The following is an 18,441-nucleotide window of genomic DNA, read 5'->3' as shown; positions in this document are numbered from 1 at the left end:
CATTGGAACACACTGTTTATTACACACGTAACAGAGTTTTTCTAGCTTTCTAATCTTCTAGTTCTTTTCGTTCTATTAGGAGACACTTTACATTATACTCAGTAAAATTTTTAGGAGGGCCTAGATAAAGTAGGACAAGGTTTCCATTTTGGTTTAGTTTTTTTTTTTTTTTTTTTTTTTTGGTTACCCCTTTTCATGACTTTGTAAATCCCTCCCCATATATTCAATTAGCAAGTTTTAATGTGTCAAAAACATACCATGGTCTGGAGTACAGTTTGTGCAGGTTTTGGCTGGGGTAGAGTTAATTTTCATTGCAGTGGCTGGCATGGGGCTGTGTTTTGGATTTGTACTGAACACAGGGTTGATAATGTAGGGATGTTTTTGTTATTGCTGAGCAGGGCTTGCACAGAGCCAAGGCCTTTTCTGGTTTCTGTTCTGCCAGGTTGGGACAGGAGACATAGCCAGGACAGGTGACCCAAACTGACCTAAGGGATATTCCAGACCATGTGACATCATGCTCAACATATGAAAACTGGAGGAATCTTTGGAGTGATGGTGTTTGTCTTCCCAAGTCACCGTTACCCATGATGGGACCCTGCTCTCCTGGAGATGGCTGAACACCTGCCTGCCCATGGGAGGCAGTGAATTCAGTCCTTGTTTTGCTTTGCTTGTGCGGGTGTGCTGACTCTAAGAATAATTAAGTATCAGTTTAGTTGCTGTCCAAATTGGGATCTGTCATTGAGATCACATGCTACATGTCCCTTTCTACTTGCTGCCTACTCTATTTTCCTCCAACACTCCTTTTGTATGCTGGGGGTCCAAAGGTTAAGAAGCCAGAAGACACAGCAGGGGGAAGCACTTTGCACAGCACAGCCCCATGGCTTTCCTGCACTTTTGGTTTTCCCCAGCACCATAAAGACTTGGCAAGTGTAGAAGCCTCAGCAGTTTCAGTCTTGGGCTCCAAGATGCTGCCAAGTGTATTAAAGAACACAATAAAACCCACATAAGATCAGTAGTTTACTTCATAGGATACAAAGAGGTAAGCACAGTCACTGAAAGAAGGATTCAGTCCCGGGGCAATTCTCACGTTACAAAAACGTTGCCTCAGCGCTTTAAGCTGTTGAGGATCTTTTTGTTTTGTTTTTAAGCCAAGCAATCCTGGCTACGGTTTCAGCAAGACTTTTACTTGGTCTTACTTGCCTTGGTATTGCTGAAAGAAAATGCGCACAGCCTGGACACAAACAGATGAAGGGCATGTCTCTTTTTAAAAGAAGCATTGTAACTCTGAAGGTATTATTAAAAATAAAGTCATCTTTTAAAACATTCTGAGAACATGTGTTCTGTGTTTCTGGGAACAGTTTAAACGATTTTAAGACCTGTTTGGATGGTAAACACAGAACACTACAGCAATGTTTGAAATAGTTTATTCCCCTCTAAGTGAATGTTAAAGTTCCAATGTGGACAGCTTCATCAGAAAATGGTATCATTTAAACTGTATACAAAACAGATCAAAGCTTCATAACTTGCTTGCATGTGTTGCCATTTTAGCAAAGAACAATCATGGGTGGGGATAGGGAATTACCAACATCAGTTCTTACAATGTCTAAATCATATATACAAGCAATAGAAGACATTAGATTCTGAAGATGTGAAGATTGCTTTCAAATGTAGTAACACGATTAGTTAAGTATGAAGGGGAAAGTAATAAAAAACCAGCAGAACCACAGTCTCCCAGTATTGAAAAGCCATCCAGAAACCGTAGTTTCTAAGCTAGGGTTTCCAGGCAGTTTTTGTTTTCTGGGAAGAAAACATACCCCACTACAAAGCATAATAAAAAGGCAGAAATTCTGTGGAAATTATTGGAGTTTTCCCACAATAAAAGGTGCTGTTTTTATCTTTCTTACTTTTTTTTTTTTGAATGTTATGTGTATTATATTAAAGTTCTTAGAACATATCTAGCCAAGATTCTTAAACAGTATGCTTCTTTTTCAGATGTGATCCATTGTGAAGCAAGTGGGAGAAATATGACAAAAGGAATTTTTTTGATACACATGCATAATCCTCCAGCTGTATGCATGCATCAGGCCATGACAGCAGGCTACAGATTTTATGCATTACCGTCTATTAGAAATACTTCCAGCATGCTCGTTATTTCAAACCAAATGGTTAAACAAGCACTGTTGTTTCTAACAGTACTTTAAAAAAAATATCATGGCTAATTAAAGTTTTCCCTGGCAACACAGTTATACGATTTTTCACTTTGCCAAACAGAACCCAGAAATTCTGATGTGCACTCTATTAACCACACAAGAGCAGGAATGGAGGGGCAACACAAGGTAGCGAAGATATTTTGAGCAAATAGTTGTGGCAAACAGGTCTGACTAAACAAAGCAGCTAGTGTGGTTAGAAATGTGAGGGTGCTCAGGCTAGAAGTACATGCAAGTTTTAGTGGATTAATAGCGACGTCAGGAGAAAAAAAAGAAACGGGTAAGTGATTTAGTGATTACCGATACGGTTCAGTTTTTGTCTTTCTGCTTTCCTTCTCTCTCTTGGTCAAGGGAACCCTCTTCCATAGCATACTCCAATCCCACGCTCCTCTAGCAAACCCATCTTCGTCACCACCCCCTTGCGGCACAATCTTAAAAGTGTTGCCATCTATGACATCTATGAGCGGCACAGTGCATGTGGTTCTGCGGCGCAGGGCAGGTGCGGTTATGGGCACGGGCCCGCGTGGCACACGTGCGCCGAGCGTGGTTGGTGGGGAGAGAGGGGTGGGGGGAGAAACGAAAGGGTTTAGACAATTATTCGCTATGATTCACAGTATGTAAACAGCTCGCTTTACCGATAAGGCTCAGTTTTATGTTTTCGTTTGGACTTTTCCTTGTGGCTTAACGGAATTCGTTTCCATAGCAAACTCCAGTCCCAGGCCCCTCTGGCAAAACCATCTTCATCCCCACCTTGTTGTGGCTCAATGGAATAATCATTCCCATCTATGTAATCTATTAGAGGTACAGTACATGTAGTTCTGAAACATTTATAGAAGGGAAAGAAAGAGCAAAATACAATTTCAGAAGAGCAATCTGTCTAATCTGAAATTTATACCATTAATTAAGTTTATAGAGCAGTGTACATTAAAAGTCTCCTGTAAACATACTGTTAAAGAAATGAAGCCTCATTAGAAGAAAAAAGAGATGGTCTTTTCTTTACATTGTTTTAAGATGTTCTGAAAACAGAAAAGTTAGGTCTGAGAATGATAATATATCAGTTGGTTTATCAATACATTTTCCTTTATGTGGTCATCTAAAAATGTGCTGCTGGAGGCAACAAAGGAACCCTCAGAGGGCTGGGTTTCTCACAGTATTATTATTTCCTGTCATTTCTATTCATATCAGATCTTAGCTGTCAACAAGTATGATAAACACTTAGTTTTTACTAGTGCTAGCACAGATTTTCATTATACTGTCCCATTCAAATGCCCTGAGAACCCCCCAAGTTTACTTATCCTTATTTACCCAAGTAAGGATAAAAAAACCCCACATTACTAGTGCTCTCCTAGAAGCAGTTTTCAGTAGAATTCTTCCTGTTTGATTTGCAATACACTCCTCATTGTGATTTATCACACACAATATTCACCAAGGAAAATACATTATCTTGTTTTTCTCCCCACATTTTTCAAATGAGTTTCCCAGTGACCCAGGCTGGAGCACTTTCACCTTTTTAAATGAAGCTCCAAGAGATAGAAAAGGCAGGGAAGAAGAGACATGCTAACACCATGCTGTTCTTTGAGGCAGAGGCAGCAGAAGGCTGCACCCTGGGTACCAGGGCATGGAAGGAGGCTGCCAAGCAGTGTCTGCTGGCATTGTGTGCCTCAGCATCTCTGGTACTCCTGCAGCCTTCACCTCTGTGGGCAGTGCTGGAGGATGCCTCTAAAACCCCCTCTTCTCACCAGTCTTTCTTGTGTAAAACAGTAATACACACACAATGGGAGCACACAAGCCTTTCCATCTTCCCAAGGATACTTTCTGGTCCAAATAGAGTCTTGGTTGAGTTACAGCCTTTAAAACACACAGAACCCAATTCTTCAAGAGAATTCTGGTAGCATGGCAGGTTAACAAATAGTTTTTAGGATTAAGCAGCTATTTTATATGATTAAAGAGTTTAAACATGCACACAGTTTCCTAAACACACATACCACTGACCACACAAGCTAGGAGTGTGGTAGCACACACCAACAACAGCATTTCAACAGCTGGAAGAAATCAAAGCCCTGGGGATCTCTCTGCCACCTCTCCAAGACATCCCCTCACAGTGCAGGCACTTCCAGCACAGACTCAGAGCCTGTGCCTGTGGCAGACACAGGCTCAAGCCTGGCCTCGCTTTGCTACAGACAACGCCCCAGAGCACTTCAGAGGAAACAAGACCATACATCAAGACCAAACATGAGTAAGCTATAAAAGCTCTTGAGATCGCAGGGACTTTAAACTCCCATGAAATCAAAATGTTTATTGCTACTTTTTCTCTACCAAAAGCCACAGCTTTTTTAGTTATTTCGTTCAATCATGCTCGTTATCCAGCTAGAATAGAACATTTCAATATCAGTGCCTCAGCTGTAAAAGATAAGAGTTCTATATAATCTACACTAGACAAAATCTTCAGTATGCCTATTAAAATAAACTACCTGAAGATTAATTTGCCTGACTATATTCCTTCCTCATTATGTATCTTTTATGCTGGAAGAGAATATAATCATCATATGGAAAGTATTGATATAGATATAAAACATATTAACTGTACTTTGAAAAGTGAAGATTATTACTGTTACTTTTTCTTCCTAAAAGGCCAGACACAGGAAATAACAAGAGAACATTACCTGTCCTTAGATATAGGAGCTATAAGTGGTGCATACCAATTAATTCCCACCTCACAATGGGCATCAAGGTAAACCAAAACCTTTGAAAGAAAAAAAAACAAACTTATATTTCTGCATACAACATCATGATTTAATTAAGCTTATTTATATTGAGATACATTAACATTATAAACAAGAAAATTAAGATAAAATGAGTAAAATTTATCTCTATTTATCAATATTAAATTTAAATTTATCTATTTATCTCTATTTATCAATAATTTCCTCATATCTGTTGAAACCACCACAGCCTTTTCCCCTAAAAAAGAAAAGTAAGACAGACTTGTGAATGAACTGGCCCCTACCTGTCCAAGTTTAGCTTTCTGGGCTCCAATGCTTCTAGCTTGGATCAAGCCTTCTCTCCTTTCATTTCGAAATACCTTTACAAGACCATTCCACTGTTTTATATAGTCATCCAGCCTCTCTTGTAAGTGTGCTATCAGATGGCAAAGAAAAAATATTTGGTGAGGTTTCATAATAAAGACTTTTGTGCTCTTAAGATAACCCCAAAAACACCTACAAACATTTACAAGAACCTTTAGCTTAACCACTCACAACATTAAAACTGAGGAGATCAAGACCACTGACCTCATGGCACAGGTTTGTGTCTGGCACATCTGAAGAAATGGCAGCTGAAGTGGTTGGCCACACCACATGGAGCTGGGTGGACTACTCAGTTGCTTCAACCTATCACATAGTGGCTTTCAGGTTTTCATCTGTATTCCAAGCAGCCAGAGAAGTTTCTACACTTCAGCACACAGCCTTTCCTCATCAGATGATGTCACATGTACAGCTGAAGACACCACTTTTCAGTTAAACATTTCCCTTCACTCACTTTCTGCCTCACAGAATTTTTGGTCAGTTTATTAGTAATCTGGAAACCTGCAGCAGAATCCTACCATGCTCAAATTATTGCCCTCCTTCATCTAGACCTGTTCCCTCTTGTGGAGGTATTACAATAATCTTTTAATGAAATTAATGAGAATAATTGGAGGGCCAGAAGTGCATCATGCTGAGGAGACAATAAACCTTTAGCCAAAGGGACTTCTGTCAGTAAAGGATGAGTGACCACACTAGAACCACAGTGAGCTATGGTTAAATGGTTTCAGATTTGTAGTTGCAGATTTGTATTTGCCTTGGCCAAATTTCTCTGGAAACCACATTCCTACCACACAGTTTGAGAAAAGGATCCTAGTGTTGCTTAACATTTTTGCCCATAACAGATGCTGTTGTTGAGAAAACTCACGAAGGCAGAAAGGCTGGTAATCAGGCACCTGCTGCTTGCAGCTATGCTGATCTAGCTACTGGTGTTTGTTAAAAATCTATTTTTGTACTCAAAGGCTCAAAAGAATTGCCTACATCTTCAGTTTCTCTCAGTCAGGAACCAAAATAAGCCACCTAATCTACAGCTGAGGCATCCTTGCACTGATTTGCTTTGCACCACTGCGAGGGGCTGATAGATGCCATGCCTGTGCTGATCTAACAGGAGAGGGGACATGCAGAGGTGGAAGCAGGAGGATGTCCCTTTCAGCAGCAACATGCCATCAGGTTACTTCAGGAGAAACATTCTCTGCAACCTGAATGGAAATGATGCATAAGTCTGCAGACTTCTGCAACTTATGTTTTGGTATGTTGTATATTCTCGTCAGCAGTATTAAAAAAAAATAGCTTGAACAAAAGCTATGTAATTGAAAATGAAATGGTGTTTCTTGGAAGTGAAGTTTCCAATATTGAAAATGCAGCAATTCTACCAAATAACAATCTTTTGAAATCACTATCTTTTGATACTCTTATTATCCTTCCTCTCCACCTTTAGAAAAGAAAAGGTTTTCTCAACCAAGTTTTATGCGTTCTCCTTTCCCACACACATTTAAAATTTCTTTTGTAAATCCTTGTGCATTAGGAAAACTTCAAGGACACACAAATGTCAAACTAGAGAAAGAACAATTTTATCACATATGCTTTATAGAAGAACATGCCATGTAATAAATAAGTATATATGGTTTGATAGCTGTGATATAAATTTTTACAGGACAGAACCAACTGAGTTTTGAGGTCATACTGAAGTGGTACTAAGAGAATCTTTATACCACACCATTATTTATGCTGTAAATTCCAAGCATATGTTACTGAAGGACTGTCAGGAATGTTTTAAAGATTTAAAACCTGAAGTTATTTCCAGCTCTCCTGCCTATGAGGCCAAATGTTTTACTTATCAAACGTTCAACTATGTAAGGCTCAGAGGGAGCTGTAAAAACCTGTCATATTGATTGTATAAAGGTTTTCCACAGTACAAGTCTCAGGACCTTGCAGTCCATTATCTGAAACCATGCCAGGGTTAGCAGCAAGTGCTATTTCCCACAGGAAAGATGAAATTTTCCTCCTTCCCATCTTACAAAGCCTGCATGACAGTAGTGTAAAAAATCCTGATAGTTTTATAGTCAAAAATATTGTTTGGCCAGCATTAAATTTTGTTCACCTAGAATGTGTATTTATGACATCTGTCAACAGCCTTACAACAATCTGGTTTTTGTTCAAAAATGTATATTTTACCTTTCAAAATATTATAATCACCAATCTGGCTTTCCCCTGTTTGAGTTCCTCTCTCATGTCTACGTGCATGATTAAAGCATGAATCAGTGTCTTTTAAAAACACATACTTTCTCCAAAGGACCTTAGGCACTGCAGATTACAAAGGGGGAGGAGGAGGAGGAGGAGGAAAGCAGTTTTTTCCCCCTCAACTCATGGACAGCAGTCTGAGAACTAGAAAAATGGTATCAGAAGTGCTTCCTAGGGCAGCTGCCTCCTGCCTGAGACCACCCTGTACTGTAATACTCTTAAGGTGGGGCTCTCAGCTCTAACACAAGCACTGATTACTGCTCCAGTTTCCCCATGGCAAGCACCATTACACAGATTAATAAAAATACTGTTGCCTGCAGTATGCTCATTACTTCCCCTTTGGTTATCTCATGGGATGCTGCATCAGTTGGAAATAAAGAACATGTAAGTAAACACAGAAGGTAGACAAAACCTTTAAATGCTACTAGGAACACTGGCACTTTTTACCTCACAGCCACCCTTTACAGATGCACGGGCTACAAAAGCAGTTCCAGCTGAGATATTGGCCTCTGTTCAGAACACAAGCAAACTGGTGCCCAAATACATAACAAGCATTGGAGACCTATACAAACAACTGTAACTGTAGGAAGCTTTACAAAATACAATTTTATGAATTCTCATTGCCCTCCAGAACAGCTGTTTCCTTTACACAGCCAGCATTCACAGAAGAATAAAGTGCTTCTATTGAGAATAGAAGAAAAACTGGGGAAAAAAACCCCTCATGTGTAACAGCCTGGCCTCATTGACACTGGCAGGAATTGCTGCAACATTTCTTGGACTCTAACATGAATTAATACAGAGGTCTCCATAGAAAATGGAGATAGAATCATTCCATTAGCTTGGCAATCTTCTTGTTACTGTACTCTTTGTACTCTGACAAGGAAAAAAACGCCAGAGTAGAATTCAGCACATATCTCTGCACAGTTCTCCGCAGTCCAAAGCCTGCTGTTTGCAGGAGAGATTGAGGAAAGAGAGTTATTCAGCGAAAGTACTGCTCCAAACTGACTTTATCCTAATAATTATAATGAAAAGGACATTTTCCAAGCATTTCAACTGCTCCCCCCGTAAGACATGACATATATAAACTTCTATGCAGCTGTAACTCCCTTCTGATGAAAAAGGATTTCTCATAAGGAAAGGGGCTTTTTCTCATAAAAGGCAGAGGCTTTTAGGAGGCAGCCTTTACAAGTGTTTGCAACTGCTGTGCTCCATTTTAATTTCATATCCCCTGAGAGGGTAGCAGCTAAGAAATAAGGACAGTCACACTGAACATGAGCAAACATCTACCCAGTCCAGCACATGGCACTCAGCACCGGGCTCCAAGAGCATAAGGTGGTCTGCTGGGTGGAGAGCAAGACATGAAATGTGCAGCTTGGAAGTAGGTGGGGAAGAAGAAAATCCTGTATCTGTGCTGTCAGCATGACTTTTCTTCTGGCTGAAAAAGCAAAAAGCTACCAGCAGCTCTGCTGTAATTAAGAGTGTTTGTATTTTGCAGCTCTCCTAACAACTGGTGAACTCTTCAGGCAGCTTGGCACACTTTGTAGCTCATACTAGTCCATCCCTCTCTCCAGGGAGAAAGAAGTAGAGCAAGACTCTGCTCTCTTGGCCATTTTTCATCTAGAACATAATTTGAATTAATGAAATTAAGTTAATTATATTTACCAAGTAATAGCCTAAAGCTATTTGAAGAACTATTGTAGTGAACTAGTGCAATTGCAGCAAGGTGTTTAGAGACATACTAGTCCATGCTTGTCTTACCAGTCACTCATACCTGAGAGAACTGCACCTCAAGCTTTCTTTATTGAATTTTCTGATTTATGAAAGTTATCTGGAAAATTGAACTGTGAGAAATTTAGAGTCAAGGGTCTGCTGGATCTTAGGTCCAGGCTGTGTCTGCTAACCATTCATTCATGAGAAGAAAGCTACAAAGTTCTTATTTAAAAATAAAAAAAACTTAAAAAATACTGCTTTCTTTTAAAATACGTCATATAATGAAAAAATAGTACAAGTTGTTATGCCAGAAGAATTCATTCCATGAACTACATATACGTGGCACAGAGTCAGCTACAAGTCATGTGAAACCCAAGTATTGAAACCTATCATTAGTGAAAAATCTGGTAAGTATTCTAGACACAATCAGTGTCACAGTCACTTTATACAGCTAAGTCAGCCCTAGCTAAAAAGCAAAAACACAGCATATGTCTGCTGACTGAATTATTAAAATTATATCCCTTAGGAGAAAGGATATTTTTGGTTTATAGCATGTGTGTGTATCTAAGCCAAATTCTCAACAGCTGTTAAAGGATACAGAAGACTATAATTTAGCATTCAGTATCTTTATTAGACTAAGCCAAATGTAGTCAAGTTTATAACACAGGTAACTTTCCCTCTCCTGTTAAAGCAAACAGAAAATGATACCTACCTACAGGTATGATGCAAAAAATAACACACAATAATGATTTTTAATTGTGGCTTATACTCCAAAAAGGCTACCTGAACTATGTGATGAGTTAATTAAAAAAATTTGTAGTGAATACACCCATAGAAAACAACTACTATGAGACCGGAACTGGGAGAAGCCCAGATAACTTAATAAAAAGGAGAGTTTCAGAAGTCATCTGTTTTCTATGCCACTACACAATTCAGCTATGAAAACAAAGATGAGGGTATCCTGTGCTGCTGACCAAACTTGCCTTTGCTCAAAGCCATCATTAACATTGTCTAGAAGAGACTGTCATGCCACACAGTCAAAATTATGTTTTTATTTATGTGTCTACTCCTTCTCACTGTCAACATCTATTCAAGAACCACGCTACAACAAAATCTTATAGAATGTGCAGCTTTGATGCACTATTTTGAAATTTGTTTAAAGTTTAAAAACACTCTATTTTCCTCTGCCTCAATCAACTTATATCTCTAGAAGACCACTTTTTAGTTCCTCTCTGTATTTGGCCTTGTATTGCATTAATGCTGATGATACCACCACGAAAGGAAAAAATAAAAAAACAGTGTATGCTTACATTTATAAGACGAATATATGCAAGTACAAGTACATGCATCCTGATTATAAACCAAGATCAGAATGTAAATTATAAAGGAAGAAGAAAATCTCTGGACATATGTTGGCATACAGGACTCAAAGAAAGGCAGAAATTAAAATATATTTAAATTCTTAAAAGATTCCCCCCTTCAATAAGAAACAATAAGCAGCTTAATGTGATGTTTAATTAAAAAAGGATTTTGTAAATGAAAAAGATTTTGAAAATGAATCAGAATAATTTGAGTCTAGGTAGATTTTTATTATAGTTAAAAAAATGAGACATCTATAATCCTATATGCAACAAAGGAAACCTGTTACTCCTGACAGGCTTTACCCCTTTGATACTCTTCAAACTACTTGTTTTCACAAGAGCTAAGAGAGATACTAGCTATCCCAGCTTGCTTCTACACACTACCCAAAAACTGTGGCAAAGAGCTCAAAGGACTGTGAAGAAGCAATCTTTTCTCTCATAGTCAACGGAAACCATGGCAGATAATAAATCAAAAGAAAACTATTTCAGGAAAATAAAAAAAAATTCTCTTTTCTACAAAGGAGCGTGTTAATATTCCAAATGTACCTTTGTTGCTAAAATCATCAATCAGAACAATTTCTGCCAAGTATTTTCTTGGTGTTCTCTTGATGACACTGTGGACTGTCCTCATGAGTGTGGACCACCCTTCATTATGGAAGACGATGACAACGCTGGAGGTGAGCAGGTTATCGTCATAATGCCAGTATTTGCATCTGTAAAAAGAGTTGATTTTATTAGTTTTCACAGTGTGACCTACAACTGCTTAACAGCTTCCTTGTGCAAATAAAATCTTCACTGACAGCTATCCTTCAGGTTTAAGAGAGACAGGATATAAAAGGCAATACAGCTGAAGTGCATCAAGATACAGATACAAATAAAAAGAAAAGTAAACTATTGAGGACAAGTTTCAGACCTGGTTCAGTTTCAATGAAAATCTTATAAGATATAACACACAGAGAAAAAAAATACAAGAAAAGAGAGAGATTAAAAAACCCAAACAAAAATAGTGTAGACACTCAGGTCTTTTTTCCTGAGGCGTTAGAGGTGATTTAGAAACAAGCAGTGTGAGTACTTCCAATACCTTCCATACTTTCCAATACCTCTAAATCACATTTATCAACCATGGTTTTCATTTCCAATTGTAATGTCCATTTTCTCAACGACACCAATTATTTCCTTAACTGGAAATTTCCCTACTGATCACTAGCCCCTTGTCCAACTATAGTAATATAGTTCCTATCACCGAACATGGAGACATAGCACTTTTGATTTCAATTGGAAAAATCCTTCCTTTTTCCATCTTTCAGCGAAGTAAGTCTCTACTAGAGAGATTCTGACTTTTCAAAGACAGCTATCATGTATTAAGAAATTATTAGCGACAAATAAAAACTTCTAAACTTACAGATGCACAAATTTCCATAGTTATAGTTATGTTTAGAGATAAAATTCTCTTAGAATAAAAAGCTTAAGTGCACAGAAACATTGCTGCTTTTGAAAAGAATTACCTTAATCATCAGAAATCACCAGAGTTTCTGAAACTACATTCAATTAAACATGGAAATAATTCACATAACAGATCCATAGGTATTTAAAGAGTTTCTCTAATGAAGGATGCATTTCACTTCTCAATGCATCAATAAGCATTTCTCACCTCACAGAAAATAAGACATGGCTAGAAATATACTCTTAATTTTATCCCTGTGGGAGAAGAAAATTACAGAATCAAAACAGATTATAAAAAAATTTTATTTAATAAGGCATTTAGCTTCTAGGGTCTGCTGTAAGTGACCTCTGAAACAGCACAATCTCTAAAAGTACAAATTACTGACTGAAATCCCCCAGCTCGATAGTTTTTACGCCTGAAGTAGCTGCAGCTAGTCAGAGTTACCCATAAAAAAAGTGCTAGACTGGCTGTTTAAAAGGTTCAGGCCATGGATGCCTTCCTTCCACAGTTCTCTCTCAGATTCCAGCTGATTACAGATTGCAGCACTTCCATTTCCAGCACAAGCATTTAAGCTGTCAACAACTTACTTAGCCATTTGCAGAGATAAAATGGATACCCTACCAAGGTGTGCTCAGTAGGCTGTGTAAAAGGAAGATTCAATATGTTTAATAACAGATTTATAACAGAACAGTGTTGCTTCACATACATTCTCAGTACTAATTTTGGTAATATGGTTATGTTAAAAGGTGGAAAAGAGGGTGTTATACTTTCAAAAACCAGCATAACAGCTGAATGCCATTCAAGAGGACTGTGTAAAAGGGAGCAGAATAGCACCTTTTGTCTCAAAGCAGAAGGCAGGAGCTGACGCAGCTTGCATGGTGCTCCTGACCTGCACCTGCAGCAGTTTAGCTAGGAAACGTTTTTGCTTATTTCTGAATAAAAAGAGAGAGACAGCTTCAATGTTTCAGACTGCCTTCAAGGACAAGAACCCAAAGAAAACCTTGAAAAAGAACTTAAATCTTTTGGTTGCTTATTTCTCCCTCTTCCTGCAGTACAGGTTAGTCATGTTTATGAACAAAATAGTGAAGAGCATAAGAATGAAGGACAGTAGGCAGCTCTGCACAATTTAAAAAAGTCAAATCTATTACAAAAGCCTGAATTGACCAATACATCCATGAACAATTTATAAGCATTTTTTGATCTGTATTTAATACATTTTTTATACACAAACCCAGAGGTCTAGACAGGCTTTTTGCTACATAGCCATTTTAAATCTCCTCAAATCGGGTTAAATGTGCCGTTTGCAAGCAGTGAAGCACTACATTTACATCTCTAGTAAGATCACACTTCCAGGTTTTCCAGACACTTTATTTCACTTATTAGACAGCCCACAGACCGACTCATCAAGCCCATAAACTCTGACAGGCTGCAGTAACTCCTGTGCACAGCCTTCTTTCTCATCTTGAATTGAGAATTAGGGGTTTGAAATACAGTAGTTGTTTCAGATAAGTGCAATTAATAAATGTTTTAATCTCTGTGGCAGTTTTTTTTCAATAAATGTGAATGTTGCTCAGGTATTTGAGTGACAGAAGTCAATAGCCTCGGCTCTCATTTCCTTCACATCTACAGGGAAAGAAGCAGGGAAAGCTTTTCTCAGTGGAGCCTTTCCTCAGTGGAGCAGCACTGACATCCAGTGGTTGGCAAACCACATACCAAGAAACAATAAATTCACTTTCCTTGTGTCTGAAGCTGAATTTCACAGTACAGGTTTCCCTGAGGATTGTAGGTGCCAAAAAAGGGAAAGAAATACGCCTGAATTTCCAGGAACGCTCTTGATTTTTAAAAGAGAGGGTAAAGCAGATATGAATGTTCAGGCAAAAGCAGCAAGCTATTGAAAACTGGCACAAGCAGATTCAAAGTACAGAAGGGTCTCTGACAAAGAGGATTTAAATATTTCAAGCTCTAGCTTCATCCCCTGGGTGCTTCATCCCCTGCCCACATTCTAGCAGGGTGACCTTTCAGGTGTAGCCTGCAGGCCAGCTGTGGCAATATACTATGCACCAAAGTAGTAAACAAAATACAAAAAGGTATTTTTAATTCTTATTGATAGAGCTGAGAGGATGGCACATTGCAGCAGACATGCAGGAATGACAAGGTAGCACCCTTAAGCCAGGCTTGCCTCTAGACACTTCACATTACTCTTCCTGAGCCCTGTAAAGAGTTATTGCACGGGAAAGGAGGAACAAGTGTGCACAGATTTACAAAGGGCTGGCAACACCTTCCCTGGGCAGTGCTGCAGGGAAGAGCTGCGCTGTTTGTGCTCCCTTTCCTTGGGGAACTCATGGGTGAAAGGAAACAACACCTTCAGATCAGTCCACGAATAAAAACTTTCCATTCTGCAATCAGCACTGGTACTACTGGGGAAAAACAGGACTGACTCATCACTGAAGCAAGACGAAACCCTTCAGAAGGCACAGTTGTGATCTAATTGAGAAACAGGGTGAGTAATGTTTTTTCTGTCTATTAGCCTGCATACTTAGGATGTGAATTAGTTCTACTCCCTCTCCACCCCTGGAGGCAACAGTGGAGAGGGAGCTTGTGCCATGCCAAGGTCCCTTTTCCCTCAATCACAAAGCTGTGCACCAGCCACACAGCAAGGAGTGCTCGTGCTTTTACAGGAGACCCTCTGCACAAGGAGGTGAGCATCTGGGCTGAGTGCTCCTTGACTTGGGGAAATTTCTGCTCTTACAGCTTTGTGCTCTATTCTTTGGTGTGCTCTTAGGATGCCCTGCAGCCCCACAGTCGTGATTGTGGGTACATGGTCCAAGGCTGGGATGGCCATACAGACTTCTCTGTTAGGTACCACTGAAGATGCAGATATAGACTCAAATTTCCTCAGGCTTGAAAAAAGCCAGAAGTGGAGCCTGCTTTTCCTGGAAGAGTAATCCAACCACAAACAAAAATGCAAATGAAAAAGGAGAGCACTTTGACAGCAATTTAAGGGTGAGCTCCATCAGATAGATTCTTAGAGAGCAATTTAAGATCTTGAGCCAACAGAAGTGTTTCTCCTGTCATGCTGAACCCCTGACTTTGCCAGAATATCAGCACTGAAGCTTCAGAAGAAGTAAGAGGTATCATGTCTCATGATTCTCCATCCCGGTACTATTTTCCTTGTGTCAGCTCTGTAACCTGCACCTGCATGTACCAAGGACACATCAGTACCCTCTAGATTTTAAAGCACTGTACCCACATGCTAAGACCAAAATGTACCAGCACAGATTCCTCCAAGAAGGCAGGCAGCTGCCATCAAATTCCTGTAATCACTCCAGTAGCCAAAGAGCTCCTGAGAAGCTAATCAGCTGTTGCAAGATGAGGGACCTGAATCAGTATAAAGCTGAAGGACTCAATTTATTATTTATCCTGAAATTGTAGACAAAATTTAAAAATGCAATTTCTCTTCTCCATTAATATAGAACTGTTCACAATTTTAAACTGTATTTTAAATTTTATTTCACATTTTAAGTGGTATGAAATTCATTGCTATATTATCACCTATTATAATTGCTTTACAGTGCGTGCATTTTTCTCAACTCTTCGAAAGAGTCCAGCACTTTTAGCAAATCCTAAAAATAAGTTAGGAGATCTGTTTTCATTTTCAGTTTCCTTTTTTAGTAAGTCCTGTTCTTATCTTAAAAGGAGACAGGCATCCAGCTGACAGCATGCTGTTTACATACTTTTAATACTGAATTCAGGGCTCCTTATTACTTTAAATCACCAATTTATTATGACTACTGCAGTGAACTGAATCTAACCCCTAGGAAGATGGATGGGAATTTATTTTACAGAACACTTTCTGTTTGCTCATCTGTATGGTTGACATCACCAAGGGCATGGCTGCTTAACACCTGCAAAACAGAGGGATCATTGCCTAAGTCTAGAGTAGACAGAATAGACAGAAACATATCACAGAACTGGGCATTTCTTTGTTAGGGTACAACCAAGTAAATCTAATGCTAATACTGGATTTGTTACCTATGAAGCCTTGAGGGGCATTTTTGCGCACCAGCAACATCAAAACGAGATTATAGCAGTGGACTTACAAAACAGGGGTTCTGGAAGAGAAGTAAACAGACAACCTGAGAAGGACAGACTGATCAACTGAGTAATTTTTTTCCCCTTCAGCAGACAGCAGCAAAACCTCTATTAAACACTACCAAACAGCTTAAACCTACGCTGAAACAGCATTTGCTATTTTTAAAATAGCTACATGCTTTGCCCATTTCCATTCCTGAAGTAACTTGCAAGGCTGTGTGACTAAATTTTATTATTAGTGCCCTTGGAAGCAAAATCTATATCTGCTGTATCTCTGAAAGCATCATGATCCAAATGCAGGGCAAGGTTTGCACAGAAACCCAACATTAGCGATAATAAATGAATGAAAGGAATAACCTTTGCAATTTTTCTAATCACAAGATTCTTGCCCATACTTATCCAACACTGAAAAATCCCCTATCACTTATCCGACACTGAAAAAATCCCATATCACTTATCCAACACTGAAAAAATCAAAGCAATTAATACCACAGGGCAGGAAAGCTGGGGTACCTAGGTGGCTAAAATAAAATCTTTTCCTTAGGGAAGGGGAAACTCCCATACAGGGAGACAGAGAAAAAACCCTCTGCTTTCCTGTTTTTGTTTAAAGAGAAGACGACCTCACAACTCTTGAGGCCTTCTGCAGTCTGGTGACACACTGTGGGTATCTTGGGGAGGCTGTGACGAATTTTAGATTTATCAAACTTTTACAGGCTTTATCAAACCTAATATAAACAACTAGAAATAAACTTGAGGCAGTGAGCTCGGTCCCACAGAAATATTGTATTTCCACCATGCCTTGCTCATCAGATATTGAACCTTGAAGTTCCTACCCATGCTCACTCATCAGCATGTACTATATGGACTGCAGTATAACTTGTATCATGCACATCTATTTGAATGCCATAGCACAGTACGGTCTGGAACAACAGAGCTAAAGGAAAGCATTTTGTTTTTTAGCTTCACAGTCAGATTACAATTCATTTGACAAAACGATTCCCCCACGTGCCCCAGAATTTCCATGCCGCAAGTTGGCACTTGGAGGGTTACACAAACAGCTGCAGGAAATCACTCACACTCTTCTCTGCCCTTCCACTGAAGTCAGAATTTAAATATACTCCAGGTGCTGTGCTAGATATATATTTTTGTTGAGTAAGAGGTCATGTTCAGAGCTTGGTCATCTCATTTCAGATGCATACACACAGAGGTACGTAAATCCAACTACAGATAACACACCTGGTGCCTCTGTCAACCTCTTTGTACTCTTTGGGTGAATAATTTCTCCCTCCAAACTTAACATTTGAAATGCTAGCAGCCAACACTAAAGAGACAAAGGATCCATTTTCTCCATAGTTTTCATTACTGAGGCCTGAGATGTTAACAGAAAATGCTAGGTTTTGCTTGAAGGCGAATGCCTGGAATTTAAATCTTTCCTGACCACATGAGATGCTCTCACAATACATGCCTAATTACAATTTAAACACCATTTTTTTTCCCTCCAGGAATCTTGCCAGCAGTACTGCAGTGGAAAGCTAGCCTTCCTGATTTAGTGTGACCACTATAATTCACCTGATTCTCAACTCCAGCTCTCACTGAGGTGCACAAAAATTTATGTGCACATTATAGAACTAGTTTTCTTTGTTAGAGAACAGTTCCAGTGTATTATGTGGCATTGGAATAAAAGATTTTCCCAAGGTACCATGTGAAATGAAACTGAGTCCCTAATGTTTCATTTCTAATGATATAGATACCAAAAGTAATTACTAAAATCCTTTTTCTTGTAACAATATCAAATATGTAATTTGCAAAGTGCTATAATTAAGGAACTAATCACATTCCTGAAGAAAGCAGGTTCCACTCCAGAGCCTTTGTATTCAATCTCCTTAGCTACAACAAGATTGACTGGACAAGTAACTACTCACTGTAAGAGGACATACTAAATTCATGTTATTTGTCCAGAGTAATAAGACTGTCCATTTCTAATGAGGAGCCAAGACTCATCTGAATTATTTCATATCCTGAGTAATTTGTTAAAGATTTTAGTGTTTTTTTACTCCAGTCTAGCACTAACAATTTTCTGTACAATCCAATCTTTTTAAAAGCTTTTGAACCATAAAAAGGGTCCAAGCTGGCACAATCAAACTATGATAGGAAAAATATATTAGTATACTAACAGCTCTGCCTTACTATCACACAGCTCTGCATGTATGTATTCTTAGTAAAGTTAGAAGTCTATTTTTGGCAAAAATTCCTTCCTTTTTATATACTATAAATAATTGAAAAATGAAACAAACATCCTTTGAAAC

The 18,441-nt window shown here is 38.8% G+C and overlaps 1 protein-coding gene across 3 annotated transcripts in view; it reads right to left on the bottom strand.

The window, feature by feature from the left end:
• The window catches only part of GALNT7 (polypeptide N-acetylgalactosaminyltransferase 7), a 71,375-nt gene that overhangs the window by 13,290 nt on the left and 39,644 nt on the right, over positions 1–18,441 (bottom strand). For 2 of the 3 annotated variants that reach the window (XM_058837453.1, XM_058837451.1), the window contains exons 3-6: positions 11,146–11,312; positions 5,215–5,345; positions 4,871–4,950; positions 2,508–2,690 (exon numbers count right to left, since the gene is read on the bottom strand). In XM_058837453.1, coding sequence (XP_058693436.1) covers positions 2,508–2,690; positions 4,871–4,950; positions 5,215–5,345; positions 11,146–11,312 — 561 coding nt within the window. Of the gene's footprint in view, positions 1–2,507; positions 2,691–2,842; positions 3,026–4,870; positions 4,951–5,214; positions 5,346–11,145; positions 11,313–18,441 lie in introns of all 3 variants that reach the window. The other variant, XM_058837452.1, reaches the window with a different exon arrangement.

The sequence above is a fragment of the Poecile atricapillus genome, chromosome 4 (assembly GCF_030490865.1).
Source record: "Poecile atricapillus isolate bPoeAtr1 chromosome 4, bPoeAtr1.hap1, whole genome shotgun sequence".
Lineage (NCBI taxonomy): Eukaryota > Metazoa > Chordata > Aves > Passeriformes > Paridae > Poecile > Poecile atricapillus.
The sequence above is the reverse complement of the archived record's forward strand: the minus strand, read 5'-3'. Positions and strand labels throughout refer to the sequence as shown.